The following is a 24,685-nucleotide window of genomic DNA, read 5'->3' as shown; positions in this document are numbered from 1 at the left end:
ACCATTCATATTTTCCATATTCATATATATATATATTTGTTATGAAACACTAATGCATTCAAAACGCATTGGTTAGCCGCTTTTATTGCTATTTATTTATGACCACTAATGAATTAAATTCGCACATCGAAATCAGCAAAATTTATTGGAAACCAGCTGGACAATTAGTTATCGATAGGGTCTTCCAAACATATTTACCAATCCATTAGGCAATTCTAATTAGATTTTTTTTGTGCACTATAACCCTATAATGGATAATAATTAATTTGCCAATTTCCAACTAGTTATGATATACTTAATTATGGACCATATGCACACAAACTGCTACAAAGTAAACATTTTCTTCTCATAGTCTTGACATTTACTCCAACCAGTTGAAAGAAGATTACCTTCAGAGAAAACGCACAGAAAAAACTTCATAAAAAAAAACTTCATAAATTACTTCTCGAACACCCGTCGAATTCCGATGTTTGAATCGTTTGGAGTTCGAAGCATTATAGCGGCTTAAGAAAGTGAGTAATTTTGTCCACCCATGTTTCTCGAATCGGAAGACCTTTTCGCTGAAGCCGCATCTTCCATGCGAACGACATGGACTAACCAGCGCATTCGTTGGATTTTTATGCGCTTAACTATATACTTAATTATTAACTTGTACATGCCGTTGTGGAGCTCATACAGCTCGTGGTTTCATCTTTTACGATATTCTTCGCTCACGCGGCCGGCTCCAAAGCTCTTGCGAAGAACAGTTCTCTCGAATGCTCCAAGTGTTTTCTCATCTCGATTCGCCATCGTCCATGTTTCTTTCGATTTTCTACCGGTCCCTGTTGGAAAGAGTTATTCTGCACTTGATCTCCAGGCTTAAATTATTAGTGGAATTTATGCTGGTTCCGAAATATACAAAACCCTTAACTTTTCAAATATATAGCTGCCAACAGTGAGTTTGCGGCCCAAGACAGGATCTCCAAGTAGCAGAAAAAACTAGTATTATCTAAAGACACTTACTAACTTATGACTATGTTGTTTTATAAAATTTTGTACATCTGTGTCAGTATCTCTTTGCCTTGTGCTGCGCTACATATACTCTCAGCCTAACGGCCATATAAATATCTGCTAGTGAATTGACAGACATTTTGAAAAGCCTGCCATTCTCTTTATTCATATGTTTTATGTTATTCACAAATGCAGTCCTACATAAATAAACAAAAATATTTCTGTAAATTAGTTGCATTAATAAGCAAAAAAGTGGTTTGACAAACACTTTGCGCAAATAATTATAATTTATTTAATTATTATGATAATAATTGCGGTTGAAATGTTTATTTGTGGCATAATAAAAATGATACACCATACTTAACGCAAGAGTACATAAATTTTACACACATTAAGCATAAATTTGCATTATCAGCTGGGAAAAAACAAAACACCAAAAGCAAACAGAAAGCAAAAAACGAAAAAACAATATACAAAACTGTTTAACAGGCAAATTATGTAAACGTAATTAAAGCAAAATATATTCGTACAAATACACATACACACACATAATATTAAATGCCAAAATAATTATCTTTAAAAACACATTATTTGAATTGGAGAGCAGTTTATCATATAAATTATACTCATATTTTAATCTTATGAGAGCAGGCCCTAAAATTTAAATATTCAAAAACTTTCTAAAATACTTTTTTTCTAGATTGGATTTTATATACTTAGACAAAAAGCTGTTTGAGTGTAATGAGAGACTGGAGAAAAATACATGCAAATAACTTTGCTGAACGCTGGCTTAATTTCTATAAACGAGTTCAGCGAACTTTTCACAACATTGCATTATGTTATTGTTGTCAAAATATTGAATCTATATACTAACAAAAATAAAACTCATTTACCATAACTTTCATCAGTCCTTCTGGTTTTTAAATCCCTAAGGTGTTTCAGCACTACTGTGCTCCCTAAATACCATGAATTTCTAAGTCCAGTCAACAAAAATACATTAGAACACCTTAGTGACTATTGCAAATGTGACTGAGTTGAAAATTAAAAACATCCAAATGGAATGGTCTGAAATTATCATTGGAATAAGAAATATCCTCTTTTAAAATATGCCATATATTCCAAACGTCAGCCCTCAGAACACTATCCATAGTTTTGGCTCCGATTGCTTTGAATTCTGGCCAAAGAATATAACCTCGGTAATGGTTCTTTTTATCAATTCTTATACTTTACTTTTACAAGAACTAGAGCAAGGTGAATATTTGGTCCTTGGATGATGAGCAATGAGTTATGAGTAGCTCAATCCTGAACAAAGGCAATATGTTTTTTGAGTAAGTTTTGCCCTAGAAGAACGGAAAAATTACAACTTTTTCAATTGTTATTATAAAAAGTTTCGCTTCAAAATATAAATACCACAGTATAATTACAAATTTTTATGATTCGAAATAAACGAAACCGTAAACGATTTGTCATTTTACTCTAAGTGCTGGACTTTAAATGTACTGAAACTTAATTCTAAACTTCTGCTAAATTTTTTTCTCAGAATTAGTGAACTGTGACTAACTCAATTAAATATCCTTCATAAATTTATTGTATTGCTTAATAGTTGCAGTTTCACATTTTCCATGACCTCTACATCAGAAACAATGGACGCAAAGTAAGAGTCACTTTTAAAATTGCACACTTAAGTTCGACAACAAATGAATTTTTAATTAACTCAATCGCCCAACCCTCGTCTTCCAGCCTACCCATCAGCCTGCTGTGTCAGAATATTTAAATGTCGAGCAAGTTTATGATTTATTGCGAATTCCATATCATAGCGGATATTGCACATGAAAATTAAGTGTTACGTATATTTATTTACTTCCATGTATATATAATATGTGTTTGTGTATTTGTGTTACAAACATATGAAGTTGAAAATGCAGGCGAAAATTCTCTCTGTTAACTAAAAAGTCGTTCATCAATTATTGAAATTCACTCAGCTGCACACGTTAACACAGCCATATATGCCACACTTGCCATACTTTTGCAATTAAATGCAGTAATTACGAGTTATGCTTTATTTATTAAATGACAGTAAATATGTGCAACGACAAACAATAAGAACACTCGATTTGCAGAACTACAGGCACATATACATACTCACGTATAGACCTATTTTAAAATATGCCGTTAACTTTTACTGTTAAATGTTCAATTACATAACTATTGCAATAATACTGGCATTTCACATTACAAATACTGGGCATGCAACTACGATTCCCGATAGAAAAGTGGAGTGTGTGAATACATTTGTGTTGATAATAATTTCTTTAACTTTAATAAAGTGTTAAATAGAGTTGGCAACATTTTTGCTGCAATATTCAAGGTAGAATAACAATACTTATATTTACAGTTATATATACTTTTAAACCTTAGAGTCTGCACCCCAAACAACGACATACTTTATATAAGCATATCAAAAGCACTCAGAAAGTAATAATCAAAATTAGTGTTTGTATCCGACGAAATTCATATACATATGTATTGTATATAATACTAATAGCATCTCAGCTCTCAAGCAAACATCAGTAATATTATGTAAAATATAATAACTGTACTCACGATTAATTTACAGTACTGGGTGACAAGATTTTTATACTCTTGCAAGTACAGAGTATAATAGTTTTGACCACCTAAAACTAATCGACATAGATATAAGGTTGTATATATATAAATGATCAAGATGATGAGACGAGTTGAAATCCGGGTAACTGTCTGTCCGTCCGTATGTGCAAGCGATAACTTGAGTAAGAATTGAGATATATCGTGATGAAACTCAGTATACATATTTCTTGGCACCCAAGGGAGGTTGGTATTGCAAATAGTATATATTTGAGGGGCAACTGGGGATAATAAATTTTTTAAAGTGGGCGTGATTCCGCCTCCTAAATAGTTTAATATACATATCTTCCAATCCGCTTAAGATATATCAACCTTATTTTCTGAGAAGTGATTTGATCACCTATTCAAACTCTGTTAAAATGGGTAAAATCGGATAATAACCACGCCCACTCTCCATATAACGGTTATGCTGAAAAGTACTAAAAATACTATAACTGACTGAATAAATGCATTAAATTTCACAACCAAGATAACACGTGTGAAAATTGCACAAGGGACGTGGCACAGCCCACCTTTAGGTGAAATCCTATATCTCAGAACCTACTCAACCGATTTTAAGCAAATTCGGTGAAGTTACCCAAATATTTCCCGTATAACAAACTTTTAAATTCCATCTGATTTTTTCACTTTACAGTTTACGAATCAAACATCAATAAAGTTAAAAGTAGAAATCGCCCTATAACTTGTGTCAAGAATGTGTAAAATCAGGTCAACACTTCCCTTAACCCCTTTTTACCTTACACAAATAATTTTAACATCGTATCCTCTTTCCTTAAATGAATGAAATCTCGGCGATACTTTCTTTAGTTTAATATAAATTGTTGTCAAATCCTGAAGGAGTTCCTCCGCCTTTGTTCCTTGCAAGTTGCAAGAGTGTGAAATGTTCGTTTACATTCGAACTTAGCTCTTCCTTACTTGTTATTATTCGAATTTCACCTGTTCACCTGTAATGGTTTTCAATACTTTCCAACACTAATGTTTCCTTTCTTAGCTCTAGAAAAATCTGTTTATAGCTTAGTATATAATGGCCCTAAGGTAGGATAAATATCATTTCTATTAGAAATTTCACTTGGTGCTGGTCAACAATGGAAGTCAGTTCCTTTTTCTTTATCCCCCTTCATTTCCCGAATATTTTACTGATGAGATGTGGATTTTTTCAAAATTGTTTCTCTAGCTGAACAGTCCGTCATCTCATTTCTTTCTAAGCCTCTATGAACAGGAACCCTTATTCGACGAAAGCATGCTAATTGTTAAGGCATTGATCACACTCAAAGGCTATTAGAGAGCAGATTTCTGATAAACTGTATTTTTGAACACTATATTTTTTTATTTGTATGCCCAAAAGAAAACTTCGGAGACCATATAACATATATATGTATATAAATGATCAGCAGTACGAGCTGAGTAGATTTTCTAATACCCATCGGTCGGTCCGTCCATCCGTCTGTCTGTATATAGACGAAGTAGTCCTTCAATTTATGAGATGTTGATCTGAAACTTTGCACACATCCTCTTTCGTGTATCAAATCAATATTGAATACACCTAAATTTTGAATTAAAGTCGTTTCAAACTTGTTAATATTCGTTTATTTCAACCCTTATAAATTTAAAATGGTTATAATTATTCAAACATGCACATCTTGAACATCTCAATAAATATCTAAATTAAATAATTCCATTCCACATAGAAATGTTATTTAATACTTTTAGGAGTTCTTACATAATATCCCGCTGAGACCCGATTATTACTTTTGTGTGTATGTGTGTATGTGTGTTTATGTTTTACATTAAATACTTCACTTACACTCACTTGTATTTGCATTTCAATTAAATTGCTCATTTTTATTGAATTCACTTCGGTCTTTGGCAGCAATCACAGAAAATTCGTTTACTTCACATTTTTGTTTTAGAATTAAATGAATTCATTTCGATTGCGAAGCAAGACTCTGCGAAATTACAGCACGTAAAATAATATTGAAGTACTAGGAGCTTAAAAGCTGTCAATGCATTCGGATCTAAGTATTTCATTCATTTCAGGTCTTACAGCCAAGCATACCTACATACGTATGCACGTACATATAATATTATATATTCGATTAGAGTAGTAGTAATCAGTAGTAGTAATCAGGGGTAGTAGAAAAGTGAAAGGTGAATGAAAGCTTCAAACAACACAAACAGAAATTAGCATATTTTTGACCGTAGAAATGCTGCTTGTGTTGAAGAACATATTCAGGAGATTTTTTTCTGAGCTAGATATTTATTTTTCGCGCATATTTTGAATCTGGTCTCTTAGTCAGTCTGCGCCATCGAAGTATTTACATTTTTGTAAAAGCTGTCTCGAAGTGTTCAAAACTTTAAGATTATGGGTATACGTAAAGAAATATTGAATTCGCGTTTCCACAATTGAGAAAAATTTAGTTTTTTTTTTTGCTGTTCGGAAACTAGTAGTTAACAAAACGCACGGTCGGTCCGCTTAGACTCACAAAAAGTACTAAGATTTCGGGTATGCGTTACCTAGCACTGCATTTGTAAAATAATATATTAAGAGAAATTTTTTAGAAGAGACTTTTTAATTACTCTGGTCATAGGTGACAGAGGGTTTTTCATAGAACAAAGTTTTTAAAAAGTTTGAATTTACCTACTTTCTAACTAAAGATATTTTGAAATCTAAAATTAATTTTGCCTTATACTTCCGTTTCTGAAACTCAAGAAACTCAAATACCCAAAATCGCAGTAACACAATTTTTTATTCAATTGAAAATCTTTTCTAACCTATTTAATCAGCCATAAATTAATTTTTAAGCTAGATGTTAACTAATTTTCGCCTATGTTGTTATGGGCGCTTATGTAATGCCCAAATTATGAAGTAAGCGCTGCTCAACCACCTCACCCTCAGCCTCGAGCATTTGTGCAGTGACCGTGTTGACGAGGTTGAACGCAATCGCGAATGTCATAAAAGCCGCATAGACGCTCAGCGCCAGCCACCACAGCGTTTTCGATGATGACGCGTGAGGACTGTCGAAATTCTTTAGCAACAGCAGACCCATTGTGAAGCCCGCCAACGCGCCACTCAGGTGAGCGATATACGAAATTGTTGCTGTGGTTTTGACTATTGCATGTGTAGCATTATTATTGTTATTATTGTTGTAATACTTATTGTAGACTGCATAGCAGAGATCCCAGGAAACTGTTGGAATTATTTGTAATGAAAGTGAAAAACAAAAGCAAATAAATTAATTAAAAATTGTGTTAGAAAGATTTATGGTGCTTCCGTGTTGCATGAAGGCCTGCAATTTTATGAATGTGTGCACCATAGTGCATGTGTATGTGATGGCACATCAGTAACTGTGGTTAATTTCGAAAATTTGTAAATTACTATGCTCTTCTCACAATTAAATTGGATTTATGGTAATTATGTATTATGTGTGCATAAATCGTTAATGACGACCTTAACGAAAAAGAAACACAATCGCTTACCGAATACGACGACTCGCACCAGTTGTCCCATACCGTAGCGCATTTGACCGAAATTCAGCAAAATATTCGCAAAATATGCGGCCAGTAGCGCATAGACGCCTCCGCTGGCGCCCACCAAATAGACATCCGAGTCGACGACACTGGTGCCCAGCGAGCCGGCAAATACGCCAGCCAAATAGATGATGGCAATGCGCGCCGAACCGTGCACCCACTCCAAGGGCAATCCGTACAGCAACTGCGTGGCCACATTGAAGCTCAGGTGGAACCAGTTCGCGTGCAACAGCATGTAAGAGACGAAGCGCCAAATCTCCAGACGACGATCTGGCCGATAGATAAACGACGACTCACTCGCTATGAACGGTTTGTTCGCACTAACGTCTGTGGCCCTCGTAACCGGCACCGCTGTCACAGACATTTTGACTGTCATGTAATCGTATACGAAGACGCCAATCTGTAAGTTGAAGAAAAAGGAGAAGAAACGCACAAATGAGTGGAAGAAGAAAACGAAGATGCTTCAAAGATGTTGAAATTGAAGACGATTGTTGTTTGTTTGCATTGAAATATCGTTGGGAAATCTCCGATGAATGTGGGAAATTCGTTTTGTTACGCAAAGTGCGCGCTTATTGTCCATTGTCTAATTGTTAAGTACAGTTATACAGTTACGAAATTCCATTTGACAATAATAGACAATTCGCGGAAGAGTAAAGTAGGTGACTGACAATTTAAGCTTCAGAATGGAGAACCAAACGTTCATCTCCTCTTTTTGTTGTTTATTGTGAGCGGTTACTTAGAAGTTCATTAAAGCTAGTATTAGTAGCAAATGCAGAGCAATTCATTTATATAATCTATCTATCTATCTCGATCTATAGATTAACATATTTCTTTATTATTTTTTATTCATTGTTCACTTTTTATAAAAGAACAGATATTCGACAGTCGAATGAGTCTAGTTTAGAAAACTTCATACAACATTAACTTTAAAAAAGTTTAGCGTCCCCACGCATATTTACAAAATATATCCCACAAGACAAGAAGTATTATTTTTTTCTTTGCTTGCAAATGTGTCCTACTTTGCTATTTTATTAATTCTTATCTTAGTTAGCGACTTAGGATGGAAAAACAGAATACAAAACACTTTGTCAAAATGTACCACATATCTTATACAATACATATACGAGTACGGTCCGATAAGTGAGCCAACAAAGCGTTTGTTTGCATAATTAAATACCTCATACGCAGTTTTGGTTTCGTCGATTCCGATCGGTAATTTTGATGTTAAAGGCGCCCTGAAAAACCAATTGTCGAAAATATCTATAAAATATTCGAAATCGTCGAGACCAAACGTTTGGTACCATATAAATAAGGCTAGATGTGAAAAGAAGCTCGATGTATGGAAGTCGCAAGAGTTAACTCATAGACCGACGTATCTTAAAAAATATCTAATTCTGAAGCGGTTGGCTATTGGTGACGAAAAGTGAGTCACTTAGGACAACGTCAAGCGAAAACGGTCGAGGCCGACGCAAACGGTGACCAAGACAGGATTGACCTGATTCGGACCTGTACTGTCAACAATTGGATACCCTAAAGTAAGCAATCTCCCAGAAATGTACATCCAATCGGAGAAGAGTTGTGATACATTAGGACAACGCCAGGCCACACACATCGTTAGTGATTTTCGAGAGATTGCTTCTACATATTTCTGTCTAATGACTTGTGGTGAAAAATTTTTCTCAAAATAGGTTTATCAAAATCAATGCCCCAGTTTTTTTGCAATAGGTACGACAGTTTTATGAGAGTGGCGTTATTAAATTACTTTCAACCGTTATCTAACGAAACGGCGCATATTTGACTTAAATTCGATAATTAATTAAGGAAACTAGAACATCCGTACATTCCATGTAAACACTTTTTTCCGATCGTTCAGTTTTTATGGCAGCTATATGATATAGTGGTCCGATCTGAAAAATTTCTTCAGAGATAATCGTCAGGAACGTGATTTTAATCGTTCAGTTTGTATGGCTGCTGTATACTAGCAGGGTATAATAATGGATCTTTTTTTTGTAGTTCATGGCGAAGAGCAACATTCGCTGATTATCGCTTATCAATTTTTCTGGTAATCGAAGGAAAATTGCAGCATGGTTAACACGTTTATTTTGTAACTATGCAGGGATTTCAATTAGTCCATGACATATCAAACTGTGCTCGTATTAGATACAGTTTGTCATGAAATTAATCACTTCTGATTAACGATCAGCAACAGGAATAAGCGCCTGTAGTGGAATTCCAATTACTTTCTTATTTATACTCCAATTCATTGATATATTGCTGTCATCAACTATCAGATAGAATCGAAACTGCCAGATACGAGCGTAAAAGGCGAATAAATTTCTCAAATGCGAATATTTTGCGCAGGGGATGCCATTAAGTATACATGGAATATGGAATCGCGTTGTCTTCTGATGAGGAAATAAAGCGCAGAAAAGCTATGAAAAATGAAGAGCACATCATAAAAATAGTGACAAGGGTTGAGCGCTGAGCGGGCGCGCCACCACGCCGCTCTCATTCCTCTCGGAAGAAGTCGTAAAGCAGCTTGTCATCACGTCATCGGGCCAACATAACGAGCACACCACTGTAAACACGCCAAGCACAGGCGAGCAAGTGCACGCAAGACGGTTTGTCTGCGGAATCAAAGTTAGAGTTTGAGACCATTGCGACTTGGCGAGACATCGCGTCAGACATTATCGATACGCTTACGCCGCAATAGTAGTGGTGGCTACTCATACATATGTCTGTGCAGTGACTTTGACGGCGCATTGGGGATATTTTGCCCCCAGAGTGGGCTGTGTCTTTGACGCAGAGCTTGAAACCATTTTTATTGCATAAGAAAATTTGCTTTTATTGCACATCAGCACACACATGCGCACATACGCGCTCGGGTCATTTTCAAATTTCATTTACACCATGTAAATGTAGTCGATTCGGCAGACAGTAGTTGAGCCAACAGCAGCCCCCACTCCACCGCAGTTGAACAATAACAGCGCAACTAAATATTTTATACACTCTACAGACATCCGCACGATTACTCCCGAACATAAGCACAGACAAGTGCCAGACTATGAAATGTAATATTAACTCGCATAAACATAGACATTTGCGCCCCTTTCAAGCAGTACAACCAAACTGCCGGGCGAACGGACGGAAGGACAGACGAATGTTTGGATGTAAGTAGTTGGCGCTGCGAGGCACAGTGCATTTGAATGGCCCTGGAAAATTGTACGCACTACGTGTATTATTGCCACTATGCCGGCAGTTACCAAGCCATTGTGGGTCACAAGATACACACTCGTAGATTTCGCCAGCGCAAACACCGCTTGGTATGCTGTAGTTGCCGCCAGGCCCTCCCCTTTGTGTTTGCAGTCATAGAGTTTTCTTTTATTTACTTTATTTTACCCATTTTTGCACAATGGCTCTGATGAAATATGAGCACATTCGACCTAGCTGCCAACTCGTGTGTTGTTATTGTTGTCTTTTTACTTTATTATTTGCATTTTTTTTTTTACCACTTGAAGTTGTACAACTTTGAAAGTTTATTTGAAACGTAGCGCACCAGTCTGCTGGCTGCCCTTCTCTTCTACATTCACGCCCTACACCGCCCCAAAAAGGCAGCTCTGAAACGAAGTTCAATGACGCTGCCGAAACTTAGAATTTTTCATTGATGGCAGATAGTTTTCACTAACTGTAAACGTTTGCGCATTTTCGGATATATAGTGTACGTTAAGTGATCACATTTTCAAATAGACAAAGTGAGAAATAATGACTTTTTTGTGGATGGTTTTTTTACGTTTAATGTTTGCCAAATCGGTTACTAAATGGTTAACGTAATATATATAAGAGTATAAAAGATATAAAATTTACGGTTACTCATACTCTAATATGGGCTCAAGTTTGCCGAATACGACAAACGTCGCTATTTATCTCATCAGTCGCAACTGTCTCCGGTTCCGTTAGCTCCGAATCGATCTGTATAGCAGTAATTTATCGCACGCAATAAGCTGCCAGCGGTAGGCAAAGACTCTTTATAGTAACCCGAACTTGAAATTAACTTGGTTTTCTGCTCAATTCATTATTTCACCAGATATTAGAGTAGTTGCCGTTCGAACCCTTTTGCCTTCTATTATAATTCCTGCCTTTTCCTTGTTAGAATTCAGTGAACTTAAATTAATGAAGCAAAGTTTTATGGGTTGCTTCAAAAACACAAACTACTGTCCTGTTTTTGGAAAAATTTATGCAATGCTGCAGTGGCAAGCTTTTAATGTGAGTAGTAAAAAATCAGTCGCTGTCATAACTAAAACCACCCAGGTAGCCACAAAAGATAACAAGCTCAGCTGGCTCCGTGGAGTCCACACTAGATCTCCCCAAACCAAGTGAGGAACTTAAATTTTGGACATTTGCTTTTCTGTTTGCTTGCGCCTCTGCATTAATTTAATGTTTTACTTTTTATTCACGCGCGCACAAATGACTTAGTCAGACGCGTCGGAATAAATGAATTTTTAAAGCGAGCGCGGCACAAAAACTGCACTAATGCAGCTGTGTATGCGCTTTCCACGAACCAGCAATCGTCTGCAAAAAGTATCAGCATCAAATTAAAACGAAATTTTTAGTAACTCACCTCCAGAAGCGACACCAGCGTAATGAACAGTGGCGGCGGCCAGCAGTGCTGATAGTCTGCCAAATGCTTTTTCCCCTCCTGCTCATCGTCTCGCGCCATACCCAGCACCACCAGCGAGCAACAGACAGTGCAGCATGTGCTCTGATTTGTCGCCAACGTTTCCGGTCTAACTGTAGCGCACGCTGTTGCAACAGGAACAGTGCTAGTCAGAGTCGCTAACGGTGACAACGCCTGACATTGGGCGGAAAGTGAGCAGGGACCTTCGCTGGCGTTGCCTAAATTCGAGCGGACGCGCAACACAATTGCCGCATTGCTTGCGCTGCGCACACATGTGCAGAGATTCTGACGCGCCGGTTGTGGTGCAGTCATGTCTGTGGTTCCATCTTTATGTGCTTTGGGCGGATAATTTGCATTCACGTCATCATCAGCGATTTCTATTACATAGGGACTCGCTGCATTCAACTTCTTTGGCTGGGATTTTGGCTTTGCTTCTGGTTCTTCTTGATAGTGTTGAGGTTGCAGCTGTTTCTGAGATGCAACTGAAACTGACTGTGCCTCTGTTGCCGTTGACATGAGCGCTGCTTCCATGTGGCGTGCTTCCGCTCGCGGTAGCAAAACACTCACAGGCGTGTCTATATGCTGCGTAAACTCCCTATATTCATTTTCCGCGTCTTGCATGTGGGTTGCAGTTTGACTCCGCGCCAGCTACTGAGGAACGTGCGCTTACACATCGACTACCAGGCACTGACTGCTAGTCGCTGACTATTTGTCACTAATGTTGTGTTAGTGTGAGTGTGTGCACCTGCGTCCTTCACAGTGCCACTAATGCGCTGTCACACCGCCGGGCTACGCTCTGCTGATGTGAATGAAGTTGGCAACAATTTATTTGTGTCCGCTTGAAGTATCTGCAAAGAAAGCCAAAATAACGCGCAAAAAAGAAAATTACTTAGTTTATTTGGCTCAAGGTTATTTCCGTACGAAAATAACATGTAATGCAGCGCCAAGACGCGCCGTTAAGCCCCGTGGAACTCGCGTTGGCACAATGCGAGCACAAAATATCACACAGACACTCACTTAGAAATCTTGCTCACTCAGATTCAGATCAGCATTAGTCGCAGTGACACAGTCAACGCTCATCAGACGCCACCTCATGCACGGCGCTTAACCTTATGTAATATGTACGCTTGTATGTTTGTATGTGCAAATCACAGTGAATGTCTGGAAATGTAAAAATTCTATTTAATTCTATTTTATTTGCGACAATCCAAATGTAAAGAGTGTCAACCTCACTACCGTCGCTGCCGACAATGGCTTGAATGTCTTGAATGCCATGCCGCGCGCCACGCCAACGAAGCGGGCGGCGGCAATGGTGTCAAGACGGCTGCCAATAATAGACACGCCAGCGCTGTAGACGCGCTCCAGACCGCCTCGGAGCAGACATGCAGTCAGCCAGCCAAATAGTTACTTTGTACGCGCATACGGCGCGGCTAGACATAGCGTGCTCGCGAACTGCAGCGAGTTGGAACGACTGATGGATTAGTGGGCAAGGAAATTTATTAAACCATGGAACAACTAATATTACATAATAACAGAAATAACTTGACGCCATCATAAACGTCTAAGCCCTTTAAAAAATTGGTCGGACGGACAGACGAACATGGCTTAATTGACTCAGCTCAAACATTGCGGCAAACTTAAAATACCCTGTTCTGCGTATAAAAACAAGTTGTTGAACACTCTAGCAATGGAAAGTTAAAATCAATAACAATACACATCGACATTGTCGCCACTGATAGACCACAGTGCACCGCATTAGCGCTGTTACCAAGTCTAAAAATTAGAAAGAACTCATGCTCCGCCAATTTCGCTATAATCGCATATAAAAACTCAGAACACACATGGCAACACAGTCTGGCGCCAGCGACAAAAACTGCAACAAAAAACTAAATTGAAGTAAAATTTTAAAAGGAAAAAACAAGTGCAGGAACTGACATAGAAAAATGTTTTTGGCAAGCGAGAAGAACTGCAGTTCATTTGCCAGAGATAGCACACACATATATATGCAATTCGTAACGGAAACCCAAACAACTACAATAATTTGGTCAAATTAAAGTTGGAGCCACATCCAAATGAATCACATTACAGAAATCAAGATTCGAGATGAAGTTTACCGCTAATAAGAACAAAGGATCGAAGTCTAGAAAAAACTTAGTGACTAGTATTTTTAAAAGCACTTTGCCACAACCACATAAAAAATTGTAAACTTTAAAAGCAGGTTGTATTAGCTTACAGACCATTCGATTTCTTGCAGGGTCGGTTCTGGACGATTTGGCAAAACTCATTTTGGCTAACAAGGGTTGTTGTGACCGTAACTGGTCAACCTTAATTGCGCCATTGCCAAATTGGTTATCCTTCAACGTAATTAAATTTCACTCATGAATAGAGGGTGGTCGAGGGAAGATTGATTTCTCTGCCTAATTTGTTTGTGGAATTAATTACTGCTGTTAGTACTGTGTTTTAAAAATCTGAAAGACGTTAACATGCACCATCCCAAAAGGCTATAGGCCTTTTTTTAACTCTTTTTTAAAATTGATTATAATTTAATTTTTGCCTTCTGATAAACATTATGTGGCCATTTAGAATTAAGCTATTGAAATTGCGACCCTGTTACCAATGTACGAGATGTCGAAGATGTGTTCAGTCCTAAAATAACCTTGTCACGGAGCTTAAGATGGTACCGTTTGATCACAAGATAATGGAGCTAACCAATTTTTATAATTATTTGTTATTAATAATAAGAGAAACCGAAATTAACACATGAACTAACTGTATTAATTAAAGGAAACTCTAGCTTCAAGGCTCGACTGCTGAGCGGATAAACCAATTTAACAGTATTTTCCTCTCAACACCAATGTCGCTCCGTTTGGTGGAGCAGAAATTCAAACGAAACAAGCACTGACTGATTCGCTCTTGGTTGTCAGTAGCACTAAGGCTGTGGAGCCAAATTCTTCTTTCATTCCAAAATCAACGCAGGATTTCAATCTATAGCGAGTCTTAATAATGCTTTTTTTCAATTTTTTTCATTAGTGGCTAGTAATGACAGTCGATGATTACAAAAAAAATTACTCCTCTTATCGAGAGGGACTGTCGTTTAAGTTAACCATTATAACATACGCTTACCCAAGAAATAATGATTTTTTGCAATCGTTTAAACAGTTGCTCGCACTAATTTGTATATACATATGTACGAATATATTTATAGAGATATAAATAAATATTATTAATGGCATACATTTTTCCACCACAAATGCTTTTAGCTATATGCACTAAGGCTTTAAGTGACGTCCTTTTAAATTATTCGTACAAAAGGTGTCCTCGGCACCGTCCTAAGCACTTGTAATGATGATTGCACACAAGTAGATTTATCATATTACATAACAGCGTTAAACAGCCGGAAAACAGAGTAACAAAGTTTAAACTTCTTTAGCGAAATAAAAAGCGATTTAAAACACACATTTGTTTATATATTCACAAATACAAGTGCGGCACCAAGCAAAATTACAGTCATAAAAGTTTAAGCAAAAGCTCGCCAAATGACTTCTGCAACTGTATAAATTTAAAAAAATCAGACAAGGAAAAATTGCTATTGCTCAAACGCTGCTAAAAAAAAGAAGAGGACATCACAATCACGTTTATTTCACAGAATTCACTGCCAGCTGGAAACTCGCACTGCTACTACACCTGAGCCAATGCAGGTAACTATATTTGCGTGTAGGCGCTTGCAAACGTGTCCTGTACATTACGGTAATTTCCTTATAGGTTAAGTTACCAGACGCCAAACCGGTAATGGCGCAGTTGTCTCGCTGATTAGGGACACAATGGACGTCAGCAATAAGGACCGAAAGCTCTGGCAAGCAAAAGCGGAGTAACGCAGGGATAAAAGCAGAAGCGCTGCATGAAACCGGTAACAACAACAAACGAAAAGTGCATAAAAGGAAAAAAGAAACATGGTGGATTTTCAATATATTTAAGTGGTTGTTATGTGTGTGTGTGTGTGTGTGTAGACAAGTAGACAGGTGTTTGCGATGTTGCTGCTTTGGCTGGTTTTGTTGCCACCACTTGCACTGCTGTTGTTGCCTCTGTATCGCATTTAGTTGTGGCATCCACAAATAACCGTACACTTTTAAAACCGTTCACTTCACCATCACTTGAACATATTTATTTTACTTTTTCGGCGTTTAAAGCGCTGTCTGCCGCTTCCACACGTTCCACACAAACGGATTTTTGTTTTCTTTTTTTTTTTGTTGTTATTAGCACTCCACTATGCAGTCATTAGTTTGTATGTGTGTGTTGAACTTATACACCGTTGTACCTTTGTTAGCTGGCAATGCACCGTTGTAAATATCTGCGTCCTGCGGCAGCAAGCAAATGTGGTCGACTGAAATATTAGCCCTTCTGCAGCGCCGCAGACAGTCATGCGAACACACACACATACATGCACACCACACATCACATGACTACTGCAATAACCCTCAACCTTTCGTTTGTTTGTTTGGCTTTTAGTTGTTTAATGCCAATGACTGTTGACTTATTCAAGAAATCGTTGAATTTTAATGCCAAATCGATTTTGTCAATTACCAGCACTGGAGAAATCTGAATGCATACATACATATTTGCCATCGAATATTCGATAAACATGTCGTTATTGCATCTAAATCGCTTGGGCTGCGTGTGAGTTTAGGCGGGTGGTTTAATTTGTGTTTGCTCAAATCATTAGCAAAAGAGAGAGAAAATTATGCAATGTTGTAAGCTTGTAGCAATAGCCGCAATCGTAAATTATTTCAGTTAGCGACGCTTCGACGAGCAATGACCACAATGATGATATGACTTACAAATTAGTTTGATCCTCAAAACCTTGATTGCTAAAATTCATCAATCTGAAAGAAAGTATTAACTTTGCTGATGATTTTTTGAGACTGTCTCAGAATTAATACTGTTTTCAAATTGAGACCCGTTTTGTTGTCTTACAAATGCCTATAGCTTTGTAATTATCTGCATAGGATTCTAGCCTAGAGAAATTTCATATGACACTGACATCGTACATAATTCTAATCGATCATACTAATCTATCTGTTTGTATGGGAGTTCTGACAAATGCAGCTTGAGGAGAAAGGGTGCGTGTAAAATTTCTAATCGATATCTCAAAAACTGATGAACTTATTCGCATATATACAGACAGGCGGACATAGCTAAATTAACGCAGCTCGTCACACGCATCACTTACATATACATGTATGTATATACTTCATAGGGACACCGACGTTTCCTTCTGGGTGTTAGAAACTTCGTAGCAAACTTAATATACCCTACTCGGGGTATAAAAAGAGAGTGAGTGGGAGATAGGAAGAAATGTGGCAAATAAGTACATGAAGTAAGAGACAAATATATTTATATGGTATACTATATAATGACAGTTTCACTTTAAACAGATATGTACAATACATATGTGATAATGTGTAAATAAGTATATATGTATGCATAACCTAAAAATGTATTTGAATTATGTACTCGTATGTGTCTATTGTTTGCTACTTCTTAAGACGCTTCATTGCTTCATTTCTGCTGCATTAATTGCACAACTGAAGTATACAAATACATAGTAATTTGTACAATAAAATGCGAAAAATGTTTGAAATTTCACACGCATGTTGCGTGCAGAACTCATTCGTGCCGCACGATGTGGCAGCTTAATGCTTTATTGGCATCATTGTGGATGTGATTATTTGATTGTGCACTTTTGCTGCCCACAACAACAACATATACATATTCAATACATGTGCATGCTTGGGCACCTTGCATTAAAGTTCAGCAATTAGCAACGCTTTTCCTTTTCAATTGCAGCGGCAGCAAGTTTTAAACATCATACATTTTCTTCAAAATCTATTTAATTTTTCACACCTTTCTTATTCACAAGACTTCGGCAAGAGAGATAGCTGCTCACGCATATACATATATATTCCCTGCTTATATGTATGTAAGTATGTAGCAACCAAAGTCACTGGCATTCACCAGCATAAACAACAACAGCTGCATTAGCAGCCCGCTCATTGCTTGCCACTTGCCTCTCGACACTTCACTTTGGCGGCGGCATGGCAGTCACTTGATGAAATTAAAAAATTACCATTAAAGAAATTACTCGAAATTGAGCGCATTAAAATGTCAAGCAAGACCAGTGCAGTGGGGCACAGCAAAAAAGAGCGAGCGCGCGAAGCAAAAGCCGAAAGAAATCCATCAAATGAGAAATATGCGGAATAAATGCTCCAGTTGAACCGCGACTTTGATGACATTACTGATGGGGCATTGCGCTGGCGAACTGCTTGAGTCGGCTATTGCCGACTATATTGTGCTGCTGGTATTGCTGCGTGTGGCATGTAGCAGGCAATCAGCGATGTGCCACTTCTGTTACTTATGTCACGCCGTTGCGACAATGTCAACAATGAACGAGCGAAGCGCTGCTAAGTGATAACTAACATATTGCAACGCCTGTTTCTGCATATGCACACACATATATTCATATTGTTGCAAGTATATTACTGGTATTTATGGTGTATTCTGTTGGTCGCGTTACGTTGACACTGCTAATGATGATACCGCTACTGCTCTGCGCTGCTTTGTTGTTGTTAAATGTATTTGTTGTGATGATGACGGCACGCATTGTTGCATACTCTTACGTGCCGCACATGTTTGCAAATATATAGGGTAAAACCGATTTCTAAATTATTTCAAAATATTTTTGTTTTATTTCAATTAATAGTTTATTATACCCTGAACAGCGTATATTAAGCTTGCCACGAAGTTTGTAACACCCAGAAGGAGACGTCAGAGACCCTATAAAGTCTATATACTCGTATAAACGATCAGCGTGAAAAATTTAGTTGATTTATCCATGTCAGTCTGTCTGTCCATCGGTATTCACTTACGGTGAACTCCATTCAACTATTATTCGTCCTTTACAAAAACCGAGCATTGTGATGTGTTGGAGCGTAAAAAGGGGCAACTGAGAAAACAGACAACTTACGGCGACGGATAAGTTTAAGCGACCACTTCAAAAGTGCCCTTTCTATAAAGGCGGAGCTGTAAAATTTTCACCAATTGGATTAAGGTGTCAAAACCATACGACGACGGCTTGGAGATGTGAGTTTATATGTAAGACGTCCTGTCAAAAAGTCACTATCACTGAAGGCTGCACGACTTTCTTGGGCTAAAAGCTATCAAAATTGGGATCAAAATGTATGGCAACAGATTGCGTGGTCTGACGAAAGCAAATTTAATTTACTAAGCTCACAAAATTTTTCTTTACGTGCGCTATTTAGGTGCAGAGAGGTTCCAGTATAATTGTGTAGTAAAGAAAGTTAAATTTCCTCCAAGTCAAATGATATGGTACTGCTTTTCATGCCATGTTTTGCTGCCTCTACATCTTGTTCATGGAATAATGAATGCACAAAAATATGCGACAGTGGTTAAGAATTTTTTAGTACCCGCAATTGAAGAGCAATATTCGTATACGTAGTCAATTGAGAAAAATTTTAGAACTGTTTTGGTATGGTCCCGTTTTAAAGAAATCAATTGAGGTCCTAGTGAATTCCTTGTATTCTAGAATTAAGGAAGTATTGAGGCTAAAGGAGGGACGACTCGTTATAAGAAGAACCTATTGTGTGGTCTCTATTTCTACCGTTAGTGGTGAAAATAATTTAGTCGCTTCAAATTAACTTCATATTGTTTTCTTTTAATTAATCCTGAATATCATGGAATGTATATTTTTGTTCATTTTTTTTTTTAATTATAAAAACCATTTTCGAGAATGAATTTTGTGCATAACTAATTTACGCTATGTAGCCAAATAAATAAAAACGGCCATAATATTCAAACATTATAAACAAATTGCTCATGTCATCTTATTTCAATTACATTTAGTGGTGCGTTTTTATTGACCGCAAGTGTATATGTATGTACATATATGCGACCATTAGTCCCTCAGCTTTTGAGATAACGATTTAAATTTTGCACACGAAGCAAGAAGCTGCTCATTTATCGGCGATTCCGTTATCGGATCTTAATAAGGTAGAGCTGTCATGCAAACTTATCGATCAAAATCAAGTTCTCGTATGGAAAACCTTTTTATTTGACATGATATCTCCACGAAATTGAGCATGAACTATTGTTCAAGCCAATACTACAAACTCCGTACAACTTGTTCACATCGGACAACTATTGACAATTTGTATAGAAAGTTGTTTTATTTGTAAAGGGTTTGTTTGTTAGATTAAAGAATGACATTTCTAATTTTCAATACAGAATACTTATATTATTAAATTCGTTTCAATTTATTTTAAATTTTATTTAAAATTTCAAAATTAAAATAGGTGCAATTATGTATTTTTAACATTTTTTAATAGTTTGAATCTCAATAAATCTTTACAGGACGACACATCACTTATCCACAACTAAGGTTATGAGAAATTGCACATATGACTTATTCGTTGGCCGTTTTTCATATTTGTCATATTATAATCGCATTTAGCTTACTACACTTGCGATCAAACAAAGGCGAATGCCATAGTAATAGCAAAATGGTTCCTACATAAATACGTGTATACTAGGGTGAGCCGAAAGTTAAACTATCGTATTCTTAAATTAATATGGCACCACTTTTTCACTATTCAAATCTTTGAAATATATGAATTTCTGAATTGAAAAGGTCTTACCGACGTAAGTTCTTTAGAAAATGTTATGGTCTTCAAGAATGCATAATGTAAAATAGTTTCGTATTTGCAATGAAAACAGATTTTTTTACATGTTATTTATATGGTAAACTTTGAATGCTCACCGACACCATTAAAAATAAGTTGAAAACTTTTGTTTGCAGAAATATTTTATTTCTCTGTTTATGTTTACCCATGAATTGATAGCTTAGTTTTGTGTTACCCTAATGTAAATTTACACACGTATTTAGCTACAACGCGAAAACGCCACCTTAATACACTGCCTCCTATTTTTTAACTTGTGCTCTGTTGCTGCAGCCACAACTTCAAGCTCAAATTGTCAAAGCTGTTTTTACAAAACATTTTATTGCTGTTGTTGTTGTTTAGAAACTTTTTACTTTTATTTATGTTTTATCTTCACATTCTCTTTGCCGCAATCGCTACTATACTTATTGCTGTGTACTCGAGTATTACAAAGTGTTTGTTGTTGTTGTTGTCAAATGTCTTTAATTGTGTGACTTTTATTTTTATTTGACCGAACCGTTATGGCCATTAAAATTTCTGCTCTTATTACCGTGAAATTACGAAAATGCGTGCGCATCACTGTGTCTATGTATTTGTGAATGCCCTTCTATGCACGTAAGTATACAAGTATAAGCTTCTGCTACAATAAGCTACAACAAACAGAGGTAACATTTAATGAAAACAGAACTAAATTGTCTCCACAAAGACAAAATATAATAATTATAAAAATTTCTTTTAGTGGCACAATTGAAACCTACCTAAGTGCGTGTTAGTAGCAACAACAAAAATAATAATAATAACAGAAAACAATTATAAACAGCATGACAATTGCCATGGCTTAACTCCGGTGAAAAGTGAAAACATTTTCTCAACGCCATGTTTCGGTAAAAAACAGAAATTTTGCTTAAGTTCCACACTTTCGAAGCCTATAAATATTTCTTAAAGTCCCATTTCAATTATCTCTTTACTTCTCTTCGTCTTTCATTTTACTGGTTCTTACTGGTTACTCCCCTAAGATAATGTCGATTTCATAATTGTAAGCGAACATGTAGAGACAGTTGCTATTTTTGTTTGTAGTACTTTTCGCTCACACAATGAGAATGTCAAAACGAAGGAAAATATCTGGAATGATTCGATGTCATAATTTAGAATAGTAAAGAAAAGTAAAAATTTAATCTAATTAAAGTTGGATTATTTTTAGTACACATTTCCTCAACACGTACTGAATCCAGTTAGCTCGATGCTATTCCATCAAGTGGAAATTTTTCTTATGAAAGCTTCAATGGTCAATATTTTTTTTACATTTTTACGACGAGGACATGCTCAATGTCACACTACCAACCATGCTTTGCATGCTGTAGCACTAATCAAGGCTGAAAATTATATAATCCTAAAATTTCATTTACAGTTACAATTTCATATTCAAATAATCAGTGCTATTGGGACACATAATATTACACCCTCACTAAATCGGATTATTTTGAGTCTTACAACCTCCAAATGAATGATTTTCATGATGCTTGTGGACTTACTCCATTTTTCGGAGTATTTAGAGGATGCTTTCTGCTCTGTTCTTTAAACAATCACTGCCATATTTTGTTGACCAATTCGAACACATTCTTACCTCTACATATACATGTAGTGTTTGTGAAGGAATTTTTTATAGGGGGTGAACAGCTTTAGACATATAAATAGTCATATTATTTACAATCGGAAATAACTTTCTATTTTCAGAAAAAATTTTAATATTTCTATTTAGTTAGGTACAAAAACACTTATATTAAAACGTTTCTTTATTTTATTAAATTTTTTGAGCTTTCAATTTTTTAAGATATGCCAACCGTGCTCAAAATTATTTATTGTAAGCCACCTTTAAACTGCTTTTTTTGTGAAACACATCTTATCACTTCAATGGACTCAAATTTCTCAAAAAGGTGGCAACATTGTCACTTCTTCTTCTAAACCAATTTTATCAACTATGCAAATTCTTGCCTTTCATGTGTATTTTGCAAGCATACATTTTGTTGCATTCAATCAGTTTTACTACCGTGTTTCAAGAAGTTTCACATAAAAATGTAAAGCTCAGTATTTGCATATATATTCATACTGAAAAGAAGTGTTATGCTCCTTTGACATATTATAAATATTTTTTGTCAGTAGTCGGAAGACAAAGGTTAAATACCCGTATGTATATTTATATAAAGTGTGCTTTTCAAATTTCACGCTTTCTACAAATAACAACATGTTTATAAAAATTAGTACATGTATACATATGTATATCTTTACCAGTTTGTAAAACATGACTTGAAATGGGTGCACAAGAATTTAATATCAAACAAGTAAGAAAGGGCTAAGTTCGAATGTAACTGAACATTTCATACTATTGCAACTTGTAAGGAACAAAGGCGGAGGAACAACTTCAAATTTTGGCAAAACTTTATATCAACATACCTTTTTTTTCTAACGCTTGGGGCTCAGTTATTCAGAGATTTTTAGTACTTTTAGTACTGTACTTCTTCTTAGCAAGCTTGGTTGCTACATCTTAAGCGGTTTGGAAGATATGTACATTAAACCATTTAAGGGGTGGAGGCACGCCCACTTTTAAAATTATTTTAGCACACATGTGCCCCTTGCTACTGCGATCTGCTGTATCAAATAAATACTATTTGCAATACCAACCTCCCTTGGGTGCCAAGGAAAATGTGTACCAAGTTTCATCAAGATATCTCAATTTTTACTCCAGTTATCGCTTGCATGGACAAACGGACGGACAGACAGTCACCCGTAATTCAACTCGTCTCGTCATCCTGATCATTTATATACATATATATAACCCTATATCTAACTCGATTATTTTTAGGTGATACAAACAACCGTTAGGTGAACTGAACTATTATACTCTGTAGCAACATGTTGCGATAGTATAAATGTATTCAACAACTTTGCTCTAATTTCATTAAGAAAATGATGAAACCACAACAAACTTACGAGTATTTAAGGTAAATATTTAAGTACACAAAAAGAGTGCATAGCTGATACCTACTTACATACATATGTACACATAAGTTCATGTACTCCCGCTCCACGGGTCACACGCGCTCACACGAGCTCTCGTGGTTCTGCTTGCGTTCGACAACGGCGAAACAACTGAGAAAACAAACGTGCAAATATGGAACGCTGCGTAGCGCGTGTGGGCCGTCATTTGTTGCCACACGCTACACAAAGGTAAGTACAAACTCAACCGTTGTACCTACGAAACTTGCTGTAAACATAAACAGCCAAACATATGCACGAGTGTATGTTTGTATGTGCCTAAGCGAAAAATGCAGAAGTGCCGCCGCCAACAATCAGCCAATGTGAGCAGCGACATGTGTGTGTGTGTGTGTGTGCATTTGAAAATAATTAAAGTTTAATTTCTCAACACTCGGCGGCACAACAATGGCACACACACATAGAAGCGCTTAGATGAAGTGGCAACTTGTATGTGTGTACTTTTTTTTTTTTCTCCAAACACATATGTTTCATAAGCGCGCAAATAACAACAATAACGCAAACACAATGTTGGGTGGCACTTTCTACCTTTTTCTTGGCGTTTTTGTTGTTTCTCGGCTTTTCTCTCTCATCATTTCGATAAGTGTGCAACAAAAGCAAAAATCAACACTTTAATAGTGTTAACAATTAAAATTGGAATGAAAATAGAAAAACACAAAGGAGAAGTAAAAGATGAATTAAAATTGTACAACAATTTACAACAATGCAAACGCTTTCGTACAATGCCACCCACAAGTGTAAGCGCAGCGCAACAACAACCACTTGGCTTTGGGTTGCTAGTCGGGCTTATACACACTTTCATGCATGCATACAAGCTCACATTAGTGTTAGTGCGCAATTTCGCTGCATTTTAAGAATTATGAAATAGTTAAGCTCCCTTTTATGCATTTACCCGTGGCAAGTGCTTGGATGTTACTTTGAGAAAATTGCTTTAAGAGCTTTTGGCTCTTGAGGCGCGTACTTCCCCCTCATCCCTCATTGGCATACGAATATGGAAGTATACCCACGCGCAACGGGTTGCATGCCACATGCATTTCGGTTACTTAGT

General features: G+C 36.7%; 1 protein-coding gene and 1 long non-coding RNA gene across 3 annotated transcripts in view; one reads left to right on the top strand and one right to left on the bottom strand.

Moving 5' to 3' along the window:
• Positions 1–6,382: 6,382 nt before the first annotated feature.
• The window catches only part of LOC106618529 (protein rhomboid), a 36,024-nt gene continuing 17,721 nt past the window's right edge, over positions 6,383–24,685 (bottom strand). The window contains exons 1-4 of one of the 2 annotated variants that reach the window (XM_036364477.2): positions 16,173–16,233; positions 11,801–12,705; positions 7,132–7,582; positions 6,383–6,841 (exon numbers count right to left, since the gene is read on the bottom strand). In XM_036364477.2, coding sequence (XP_036220370.2) covers positions 6,498–6,841; positions 7,132–7,582; positions 11,801–12,478 — 1,473 coding nt within the window. In that variant the 5' untranslated portion in view covers positions 12,479–12,705; positions 16,173–16,233 and the 3' untranslated portion in view covers positions 6,383–6,497. Of the gene's footprint in view, positions 6,842–7,131; positions 7,583–11,800; positions 12,706–16,172; positions 16,234–24,685 lie in introns of those variants that run through there. The other variant, XM_014236316.3, reaches the window with a different exon arrangement.
• Positions 6,638–6,910, top strand: LOC138857774 (uncharacterized). Its single transcript, XR_011396949.1, has 2 exons — positions 6,638–6,728; positions 6,817–6,910. It is a non-coding gene; the product is annotated as an uncharacterized lncRNA (long non-coding RNA).

This window comes from Bactrocera oleae, chromosome 6 (assembly GCF_042242935.1).
Source record: "Bactrocera oleae isolate idBacOlea1 chromosome 6, idBacOlea1, whole genome shotgun sequence".
Classification (NCBI taxonomy): domain Eukaryota; kingdom Metazoa; phylum Arthropoda; class Insecta; order Diptera; family Tephritidae; genus Bactrocera; species Bactrocera oleae.
This window is presented reverse-complemented; position numbering and strand designations above follow the sequence as displayed.